Source organism: Sapajus apella, unplaced genomic scaffold (genome assembly GCF_009761245.1).
Source record: "Sapajus apella isolate SASKATOON/1434 unplaced genomic scaffold, GSC_monkey_1.0 scaffold32, whole genome shotgun sequence".
Lineage (NCBI taxonomy): Eukaryota > Metazoa > Chordata > Mammalia > Primates > Cebidae > Sapajus > Sapajus apella.
Window position 1 is genome coordinate 5,666,108 of NW_022436972.1, and position 11,700 is coordinate 5,677,807.

The 11,700-nt window shown below is 39.8% G+C and overlaps 1 protein-coding gene across 7 annotated transcripts in view; it reads left to right on the forward strand.

The window, feature by feature from the left end:
- FRY (FRY microtubule binding protein) overlaps positions 1-11,700 on the forward strand; it is a 469,586-nt gene that overhangs the window by 96,850 nt on the left and 361,036 nt on the right. For 2 of the 7 annotated variants that reach the window (XM_032294830.1, XM_032294833.1), the window contains exon 1: positions 3,102-3,717. In XM_032294830.1, coding sequence (XP_032150721.1) covers positions 3,513-3,717 — 205 coding nt within the window. In that variant the 5' untranslated portion in view covers positions 3,102-3,512. Of the gene's footprint in view, positions 1-3,097; positions 3,718-11,700 lie in introns of those variants that run through there. The other 5 variants (XM_032294839.1, XM_032294841.1, XM_032294838.1 and 2 more) reach the window with 5 other exon arrangements.

The window sequence follows — 11,700 nt, forward strand, 5'->3', positions numbered from 1 at the left end:
AAAAAAAAGAAAAACCCCTTCAAAAAAAAAAAAAAAAAAAAAAAAAATTATTTATACTGTAAGTTTTAAAATTCCTCTTAGCCCAAAGCCTGTGTCATCAATCTTTTGAACACCTGAAAAAAAAAAATTCCGCTTTGGCCATTACTATACAGAAGGAGAGATGGACTTAACATTGTAATCTGTAAATATTCTCATGTAGACAACCAAGCTAAATGTTCTGTGGTTGATTGTCATTCATGTGGCAGCCAATTTAAATATTTTGAAAGAATGACTTTACTTTTTTTATGTTCACAGATTTAATACTACTTTTGAATAAATAAAAGTTGTTCCTTGTTTACATTGTTCTAATATTTTAACAATAGAAAATTCAAGTTTTTCTCACTTTTCTGCCTTAAAGAAGTGTATTAAATGAGCTAGATCCCCATTTCTGTATAAGGGGAAAATGAGTTAGACAAGAGAGAGGTGAAGTTGGACACATCAGGAACTCCTCTTGCCTCTCTTAAGTCATTTAATTTTTAGAGGATTAGAGGACTTGATATACCTCTGAAGTAGGGTAGAGGATTTTTTTTCATAATTATAATTTAAATGTCAGGAATACATAATACTTTTATCTAAAATGCATTTTAGTGTGAAAAGCCTCAACATGGATACTTTATTAGTAATGCAAATACTCTGGCAAAAATGTGAATTTTCCTCTTTCATTCTGTGAACCTCAAAAACATCCTGACAACAGGGCAAATCTAATTAAATGAGCCAGATCATTTCTTAATCACAGAGTTGGTGAAGTGAGAATCTGCTGGAAACCCAATAATTTTTTTTTTTTTTTTTTGAGACGGAGTCTCACTCTGTCACTAGGCTGGAGTGCAGTGGTGCAATCTCAGCTCACTGCAACCTCCACCTCCCAGGTTCAAGCGATTCTCCTGCCTCAGCCTCCCAAGTAGCTGGGACTACAGGTGTGTGCCACCATGCCCAGCTAATTTTTGTATTTTTAGTAGAGACAGGGTTTCACCATGTTGGCCAGGATGGTCTCTGTCTCTTGACCTTGTGATCCACCCGACTCGGCCTCCCAAAGTTCTGGGATTACACGTGTGAGCCACCAAACACAGCCCCAATAATTGTTTTCAGGAAAGTAGAGAAAGACTTTTAATTCCTTTTAGATATTATACACATTTAACAATTGTTAGGTGGTATAGTTTAAGGCACAAACTTGAATGTGAACTTTGGAGTTAGGGAAAACTTGGGTTCAAATCTTCACTAATTCCTATGTGTTTGACTCTGGGTCTCAGCATCTTCATTTAAAAAATAGAGTGATTAGGAGGAATCAATGAGATAATGCATGCCAAAGGCTTGGCGCAGAATCTGGCCAGCTTTAAGCCTGCAGTAAATGATGGCTATTATTATAACGCATTCCAGATGCATATGTACTTCATCCTGTGTTTTCAGCTAGACTTAAAGACAAAGGTACACGATGCAGACATACCTGGTGTACACTCTGCATGATAATAATACCTGTCCTTAGAGACTTCTGTTTCACCTCATACATGCTCTTATTTGGGACCATCATAATAGTGTGATTGAGAAAGACACAGTCACCAAATAGCTTGAGCTTCTGCTTTGCCAGTTGCTGAACTTCTCCCAGTTAGTACCAATCTTTTGTGCCCTAGGATTTTATCTTGCTTTTATTTGAAAATTAAACAGTTCTTGAAGTTTGGGTTTTAGGAATGTATATTTTTTCCTCCTTTTATATCATTATCTCAAACTTTAAAAAATGCTTTTACTTTATATTTCCTTACTAGAAAAAATGTGTTTTCCTTAGGGTGAGGGAGATTGAGGCAGTCTCATTCTAAAACCTTTTAGAAATGGTTTTATACAAGTTACTCATTGTTTTGAAGTTCATGGTACATTTCAACTTGACAAAGTTCTTCTGAGTCCTGGGAGGGAAGTTACAGGAAGTTATAAGTACAGATGATTCTCAGAATTGGTGAAATAACTTAATAATCTAATATATAAACTTGATTTATGGATTTATAATTATAATTGCCAGATTATAATGGCAACTCTCAGTTGGGCATACTTGTAAGAAAAAAACGCTTTTCTTTCCAGAAAATCTGTTGTGATTTGGAGACCTGATGCTGAAAGGGCATAAGGAGAACAAAACTTGTGTTAGTGTGGAAGTATATCCTCAATTTGGTAAACAGAACCAACACCTAAATATCAGCAAGTATTAAAACCTACTTGGCATCTAGGAAGCCAAAATAAACAGTGTGATTTGTGAAATGACCCCTAAGTCCCTTATAATGTTAGATATCTGTTGATCCCAGGCACTGGGAAGAGAAAGGTTGATTTCATCTTCTCACATTGCAACCAGACAGAACACAAATGGCGTATATGTGTGTATGTGACAGAGAGATTGCTGATGGACACAGGCACAGTCTTGAGGCATGGCTGGGGAGAATGAATTATAGAGTGATAATTTCTGCACAGTCAGTTAAGGAAAAAAGTGCAGAACATTTCCACATAAATAGAGCAAAGGGGAAGGGAACAGAGAACATAAAAATGCAGAATCTGGGAGAGAGAGAGAAGGAAACTGTGTGACAGAACAAGCTGGAATCTTGAGTGAAGAAATGCTGGTTTTTCTTTGACCACCAAACCCATTACTATTTTAGTTGAAAGCTAGGCAGAATCCCCTCAAGGATAAAAACATTGACTTTTTATTAGTGAGTGGAGGCCGTCATTACTTCTATGGCTAAGGCTTGTTTTCTAGACCTCTGACTCCACTGCCAGTCAGTGGGAACTTCGGGAGAAGCTATCTGCCAGCTGGAGCACAGGATGGAAGGGGTGGGTGGGGAACCCAGTGGGTTCCCGGCACTGCTGCCTGACACACGCCCACTGCTGGTTCCTTCCTGGTCATCACCAGCCGTCTCTCATGTCCCTCTTTCAGCCAAATTCTAGTTGGCAGCCAGCCAAATAAGACATTGAATAAAGAAGGATGTTCATTCTGTGTTATGTGTATAGTTTGAAACTTAAAGGTACGAGAGAATGTAAAAATGCTTCCCCAAAACTGTTTAAAATCTGTAAGAGTTTGGGAAATGATACAAAACGTTAGACTTGAAATTTGCATAGGCATTTATTCTTGAATAGTGCACTGTGTTTGTTTTATGACATCGCACCCATGAGGCAGAAATTTCATGCGGCAACCATTACACCACTTTTGTTACCATCCACCCTGAGTCACATCTGTTCAAATTCCCCAGTCTTCTGCACCTAACTTTTTTTTTTTTTTTGGATCTCTCCTCCCCTGTGCTGTTAACTGTAGAAAGGAGGGCCTACTTAGTAATTCTACACCTGTTCAAGTCCACGCCTATCAACTTGCTATGCTTCCCAAACAAGTGCAGGGTAAAGCATGAGAACATCGAAATCTAGGATGGCAGCGGCTCGGTGGCTGTGACGGTGGCTGCCACTGGGTTTGGCTTTTTGGATTTTTGTTCATAGTCTCTAATGTATCCCCTGCAATGGCAGTTGATGACAGCAATTTATATTCCAGAACGAAGAACAAACTAAATTCATCTCAAAATGATTGTAAATCATCAAGACGGAGTAGCCTGCCACCTGAACTACTCATAGGAAATGACATTAAAGGAAGACTTCAAAGAAACATTAAGAACTTTGATCCGATTCATCTGAGGCACCCAAAGAAGAGACCATCCATATTTCCAGGTAGGAATTGTTTAAATTTATACCATCCAATTGAAACAAAGCCACACACACACACACACACACACACACACACACACACACACACTTCCTTTGTTGCAATCAGATGTTTGTTTAAAATTAAGTTGGGTTACATTTGAAGACTTTAAGTGAATAAACATGTTTGAATATAAAAGAATAATTCCTTGATCTGAAAGCACCCTACTTTCTTCCTTTTATTTTCTTTATGGATTGTAATATCTTTAAGGATCTGTAAATAGGCAGCTATTTTATTACTTTTTGGCATCGGCAGGACCGTGGAACTGCTTTGCCTGCAGTCCTGAAGAATTCCATTGCTGTATTTCATTCTCTGGCATATTTCTTTTTGCAAGATTATTGGATTGTTGAGTGAAGTTGATGTTTGTGTGCACCAGAAATTAACACCATTAAATACTCCAAGGCATGCTTCAAATTCCTGTCTTGCATCAGAGCCTAAAACCATTTGTAGTAAAAAGCTCAATTAAACAGGGTAGATGGCAAAATGTATTAAGAGCGCAGGAGACACATGGATTTCAGTGTTGATAAAGGGACTCTGATGTCTGCCCCAGATGTTTATGTGTGGATATTACAGATTTGTAGATTGTCAGAGATACTTATGACTGCGAACCTTAACTGAGCTATGTAAGTGATCACTGGAGAGTATGAATTATATGAATTATGTTTCATATAATTTTGTTTCAATACTATTTGCTTTAGAATTTCCAGGAAAAACTGAAAAGTAGCCTTTTTGTTATGGCCGATTGATTTATTGGAGCCTTCTTTAAGGGAGACAGGTGAAACTAAATTATTTTTTGGTTTCCTGTATTCATAGAGCTAACCCAACACTTGAGGGCTAACTATGAATTTAGAATACCAAAAAATAATTTAATTGAGTTTTACTTCATAAAAATTAAAAGGACTCCCCAAACAGCTGACTCTTTATACTGCTTTTGGAAAGTGAGAAGATGAAGATGATTTAGAGATATGGGACCCAAGGCCACAAGCTAAAAATTACATTTCTTAAGGAAGGTGTTTTAATAAATGTCTTCAGTGATATTACCCTAGTGTCACACTCTTCTGCAGAAAAGAAGCAAAACTCATCCTGGAGTGGGCCAGAAGGTGTAAGCGTTTGAGTGTGTTAGGGGGAAGGTGAGGGGGATGATATGAAAAGTGCTGGAAAGAGGAGCATTTGGGTACCTGAAGTATTTCACAAAACACAGTCACTTTCTGCCTGTTCACTTGGATCTCCTGAGGGTACCAAGGAGCTCAGGCCTGCTGTGTTTCCTAAAACTGCGTGGTACGACGTACTTTCCGACAAGTTGGTTCCCTAGCCCTTCTTCCAGCACCTCCTTGCAGGGCAGTTCTTCACCTTCTGCTTTTTCTTCTCTTGCTTTATTCTTTGGTTAATTGTTTCTGGATTCAAGTACGTTGTATAATTCATCCTGCTTTTCTCTGCCGCCACCAACATAACTCCACCCCCATGCTTCCTGAAGCCTTCTTCTTTCCAAACAACTGGATCCAGGGGAGCACCTCACTCCTGCAGCCAGTATTCCCCTTTGTCCTCTCGATCTAAAGGTCATGTGGCCCTGGCTGGTAGCTCCAGCCACAAACTTAGGAGAAGACCTCTTGGCTTGAATCTTACATAAGTTGTCATTTCTAAGATAATTGAGTTGACATAATTAATTTGACAAGGTGGAGTCGTGAAAAGAGCACTGAACTTCAGGGAACTGAGTTCTAATCTAGACTGTGTCCTTAACTGCCTGTGTGTGTTCTCCAGGCCGCCTCACTGACCCCCGTGACCCTCAGCTATACCACTTGTTTCTGCTCTTTCTGTCCCTAGTACTCTCCTTGGGGACAGCAGCAGGAGACAGGCCCTTTCCACCCCTCTCCCAACATCTCCACCAGGGTCTCCAGCGGACAAGTTAGAGAGTCACATGTCCAAACTTTGTGCAATACTTACTGGCTACTTGATTTCTAAATCCCCTGCTACCTAAATCACGACTCTACCATCAGTTGGGCAGGTTTCACTAAGTGGTTTTTACAGTGGATGATTTAGAAACTCCACTGGGCCATCATCAGTCCTGCCACAGTGCCTACATACCACCTGAAAACAGAAACGTACAGAGTATGATATCCATTCCCATTCTGCCTATGCATTAGCACGTAAACAGTAGGTGTAATAGTTGTGGAACCCAATGATCAGAGAAATTAAGCACATCTCAAAATTAATAAACATCAAAACTAGGACTCAGACCTTGGTTTTTTGACTCCACCACTGAAGCTGTTTCCACTCTGTTCCACTTTACTCCATTGTCAACTGTTATCATTTGTCTGATGAGATTCAAGACTTGAAGACATGTCAGTGTGCCAGTCAGCTTTCAGTCTGACCCTTGTATACATACAGATAACTTTATCCTCTGCCTTAAGTCTCATATTTTCAATCCTGCACCAAATTATTGATTGATTCATTGATCATTCATTCACAAAATATTCATTTGGTTCTTATACTGTGTTAGGGATGTAACTTCAAGGATCTAACTGCCTATTACCCTTTTGTTCTTTTTACCCATTATTCCTCTCAGGACCATCTCACACTGCAGATAGTTAACCTAAAATGCATATCCACTTGTCTTATTCTCTTACTTAAAATCCCTCAAGGTTACCGCTGCTCTTAGGATGAAGCCCAAACTATTTTAATGTGCAAACTCTGGCCACTGCTCCCATCCCCAGCCTCTTCCAGTCCTCCTTCCCCTTGTGTTCCAACAAACTCAGCCACCTTCAGATCTCCATAGCCCTTCACATTTGCAATTCTAGGGTAAGTATTATATACTCTACCTGAACAGTTTTACCCAACCAATTTCTACCTTGGCTTTGGGGGTCAGCTTGATATCCCCTCTTCCAGGAAGTTTTCTTGACCCCAGTGTTTGGGTTGGGTCCTTTCTACATCCTTCTCAGTAACACCTGGACTTTTCCCTATCATAGCACTTATTATACTATATTGTCATTGTTTGTTTACTTCTCCGTGTCTCCTACTTGCCAGTGACCCAGGAACCATATCAGTCTTGTTAACCATTATATACCTAGTACCTATCACAATGCCAGGTACACAGTGTGCATTCAATAAATATTTATTCAGTTGACTCAAATCTCACTGAGTGGAATTAACTCCTGGTGTGCCTTGTGTGCTCTGGCTTCTTCCAGACTCTGTCCATGCCATTCTTCGTCACCTTCCAACATGCAGACACACACACACACACGCACACACACACACACGTATATACACACACACGTATATACACATACCCCTGCATTTCTGTTATGCCCTTTCTTCCATTCTTCACCTGGTTAAAGGCCAAATTCTAGGCTTCTGTCTTCTTCCTCTGATCTCTTTTAGTTCTCTGTTACGCCAGCCACCTCTTTGGCCTCAGGGCTGCATTGTAGTAACTTTATGTTTGTATGGAAAGTCTTTGAAAACAGTATCTCATTTACTTCTTTGAATGGCTCATTTGTCTAGGAGAGGGGGAGACTGCACAAAGTCGGTGTCCTATCAACATTTAGTGGTTAATTAACTGATTTGCTATGAAGCTATGTCAACTCCATGGAGCCTATCTGATTCTGGCTCCAAGAATTAGTTGGTAGATAGAGATTGCCAAAGGGAAAGGTCTTTATACTGATTTTTATAACAATCCGAACTCCTGGTAGGGGAAAATGCAGGCATGGCTTATCTTAGTGTGTCATTCATTCATTGTTAGGATTCTACAATGAATGAAGAGTAGGCATAATGGATGCTAGAAACAATTCTAGGCATTGGAAAAAGAGCAGAAAACCAGACTGTTTCTGGTTTAGGATGATGGGAAAGAATTTTCCCAGCATGGTACCTTGCATATTGCACACCTCAATAAATACCTCCAGAATAAAGGAATGAATGACCTTCATGGTCCCAGCAATAGATCTTTAAAAAATAAATCAATATATATATATGTTTCTTGAGACAGAGTCTCACTCTGTCACCAGGCTGGAATACAATGGCAAGATCTTGGCTCGCTGCAACCTCCGTCTCCCCAGTTGAAGGGATTCTCCTGCCTCAGCCTCCTGAGGAGCTGGGACTACAGGCACGTGTCACCATGTCCAGCTAATTTTTGTATTTTTGTAGAGAAAGGGGTTCCCCATGTTGGCCAGGATAGTCTTGATCTCTTGACATTGTGATCCGCCCGCCTCGGCCTCCCAAAGTGTTGGGATTGCAGGCGTGAGCCACCACGCCCAGACAGAAACCAATATATTTTAAAGTCATATTTATATAAATACATCAAAAACTAACATTTTGTTTTTCGTTAAAAGAGCCCCAACAATAAAATGTTAGTGTGAATTATTTGGCTGAGGTTCTATGGTCTGGATCTTAAGAGACCAGGTGTTAAGAGTCTAGACCTCTGTAGCAAACAGGCAGCCTGGTTTCCCCCAACTTCTGAAAGAACTCCAGCAGCTGAGTTCACAGTAGTGGGTCTGGCTTGGTTTATGGAAGCAAAAGGCAGAGAGTGAAGTGGTCCTGACAAACACCATGCCCACAGGCGTGTCAGATTAAAATGAGCATCTCATCCTGCACCTCGAAAAAAGTGGGGCTCAGGCACCAAGTGTGATGGGTTGTTCATTCAGCAGTCTTAAGCCAACAAGTTGGGGTGTTTAATCAGCTAGTTCTTAAAATACCATTCTGATTTTTACAATCATCTGTTGTGAAAAGCAAAGAACCATCTGCTTGGAGGAAGCAGGCGGTTCCAGGTACTTCCTTATTGCTTAGTCAGAGGACAAGTGTGATGGGGACTGTTCACGGCCAAGAGGAGTGAGCCCCGGCCAGGACTCACATGGCAGGAACACCAGCATGTAGGCTGACGTTGCTTCTCATTTTTAAGTCAAAATTCTATTCCTAACACAAGTTTTTTTTTTTCCCCCAAATCCACAATCTAAAAAAGTTACTTAAAATTTTTTTTAATAATTAAATGGATTTTGAGCATTTCTAAAGTTAGACTGCTGTATTAGTTTCTTTTTTTTTTTTTTTTCCCCACATGTAGATTTTTATTGGAAACAAAAAGTAGTCATAGGAACAATGGTGGCTAGATGCTTTCTGGCCTTCATTAGGGTGAACAGCCTCTGTCAAGGAGCTATGAAGATGGAGTCTGGTCTGGGTTCCCTCCTCAGAGCCTCCTGATTACAGGCACAGTGAAGGCACTCAGTGATTAGGCGTGTCTCCTTAAGTGTTATGTTCTCTGTTAGAATTCTGTCATTCCATAAGCCTGCAGACAGGTGTGTTTGATGACATTTCAGTGGGGCCCTCAGGAGACATGCAGAACCTGGGTCAGGCCATCTATGAACACGTGTTGTGAAAAGAGCGCCTCCTGAGATTGTATTCAGTGGTCTTAGGTTGTGAATGGGCTTAGTTTGTGAGGACAGGAACTGTGTCTCCTACACCTGGTATTCCCCACGACACTTGGCACAGGGTTAGATGCTTAAGAGCTGGTGAAGTCATTAGGCAAGGTGGAAGATGATGTGCAAGAAGGGTGTCACAGCCACTCTGCTGGCCACACCCCTGCCCATCTGGTCACGTAACTTCCTTAAATAGCTGCTTCTACGGCAGGCCTTGCTCAGGGCCAAAGCCAAGGGAGCCTCCGAGACAAGAGTTAGAACACTTGAAAAGGACTTCAGCCCAAGGGTTGTACAAAGTCACTATCTGCTTTGCAATTGGTTCAAGTTCTGATCCCCCATCTTACTAAACATGTAATCTGGGATAAGCCACTGGCTCTCTCAGAACCTGTTTCTTCATCTGTGAAATGGGAATGCAAACACCAATTTCACCAGCTTTTTAAAAAAATTTTTTTTCTTCTTTTTTTACTGTTGTGTAATGCCCAATAATTTCCACCAGCTGTCTTAAACCCAAATGAGATAATGCATAACTACAAAATGACATACAAATGAGGTTGACTGTACTATTCTTATTCCTTGGTGGCATTAAAGGTTTTGTTTTTCATAATTAGTACTTCTTCTTAGAATGTGTGGGTGGTAGATGCAATTGGAACCCTTTTGCAACTCTTCCTGGTTGGAAAGTTATCTAAAGTTGCTAATCAGATCCTCTGCTAATGTAAATTCTATGTAATGAGACACTGCTAAACACACATTAATTTTAACTTTCTCATTAAAAACGATGACATAGAAACCCTTCTTTGAAGTAAATATAGATGTATTTTCTCAAAGTGAATCATTAAACTTAAGGGCTTTGTCACGTGAGGCCTCTGAAAATTGTACAATATTAGAAACATCAATGTCTGTGTTTAATAAACTTACTGGTAACCTTACTGTGTTTAATGCCTCTGGCTAATTTTGTTTGTTTAAAGTCTTGCTTTTGGAAATTTAGCCCTTCAGCTTTTCTTTAACAAAATCTTGGAATGAACTTCTGATTTAAAAATTTTTTAAAGCTCATATATAATATTGCAAATGAACTAACCACTTGAAAGTGATTTACTTAAATAATCAGATTAAATTTCAAAACCTTTAAATGTCAACACATTTTTTTTGAAATTTGATATTTATGGCCTTTCTTGCTTAAAAATATTTATCATAAATAAAGAAAATTTGTTTATTGGACAAGTTTATTAATGAGGATGGAGTTTTTGTTTTTGTTTTGCTTTGTTTTCTAAAAAAGGAGGAAAGCACTCCCTTTCCACAGGCGTCCAGAATCCGCTGATTCCTCCTCACTGGTCGCTGTGTCCTTTGCTAGCGTCAGAAAAATGACTACAAACTTCTTGGTACATGAGAAGACCTGGTTCGACAAGTTCAAATATGACGATGCCAAAAGGGATTCTATGAGCTGATGAATGGGCCTGTGGCGGTGCCTCCCGCCAGGGGAATGGCGCCAGCATTTTCCTCCGTGACTTTGCGAGAGCCAGAGGGAACATCCAGAAAGCTCTGGCCGGAAGCTCAGGCCCTGGGACACTGAGGCAGGAACGTCGCTTGAACTCCATCTAAAAAAAAAAAAATTAGCTGGGCATAGTGATGTAGACCTGTAATGCCAGCTACTTGGGAGGCTGAGGCAGGAGAATCGCTCGAACCAGGGAGATGGAGGTTGCAGTGAGCTGATGAGATGGCACCACTGCACTCTAGCCTGGGCGATAGAAGGATACTCCGTCTCAGAAACAAACAGAAAAAAAAAAAAAAAAAAAAAAAAACCAAGATGGTCAGAGTATTTTTCAGTCACGATTTTAATGTTTAGAATTTCCATCCTAAGTGGTGTTAATCCTTTTGAGCTGAACAACTGATTGTCAGTGTATCCTTGAACATCCTGGGAGTTGAAAGCAAGTAGATGGAGGAACAACAAAGAAGATGTGTATTTTTGTCACTAGATTAATCGGTGGCGTTCCCTCAGCTATCAAATAACTTCTCTCCCACCTTGACAATTAAGAAAGATTAAAGTCATCTTAATGAATAATTCTGAATAAAGTTTGAGAGTAACTGATTTTCATTAGCAAGAAAGATACAATTTCAAGAAATACTCTTTTTAGATTTTAAGTATCAAAATAGATGCCCAAGATAAATGAAAGGTATAGCTAAGAAAGAGACTACATCTGTTCAACAAAAATCGAAACTATGTTGTTGCATTTGTACTGGGTGCAAAACACTATGCAAGGACTCAACAATTGTTAAGATACTGACACACAGTAATCTGTTTTCTTGTCTAATTTTTTACTAGAACAGAATGCTTTAATTTGGGTTTTCCTGTTTCATTGACACCAGTATTTAAGCTTCCCTGTTGTACCAGCTAATGGCAATATTGACACTATGTCATCTAGTAGAGAATCCCTAATTGACAGTGATGTATTTTCCTACAGGAAAGTCCCAGGGCCTTAGGTGTCCTCCTCATCTGGATTTCTTTGTTGGGGGTTAGTTTGCTTTTTGTAATTTTTTTTTTTTTTTTTTTTTTTTTTT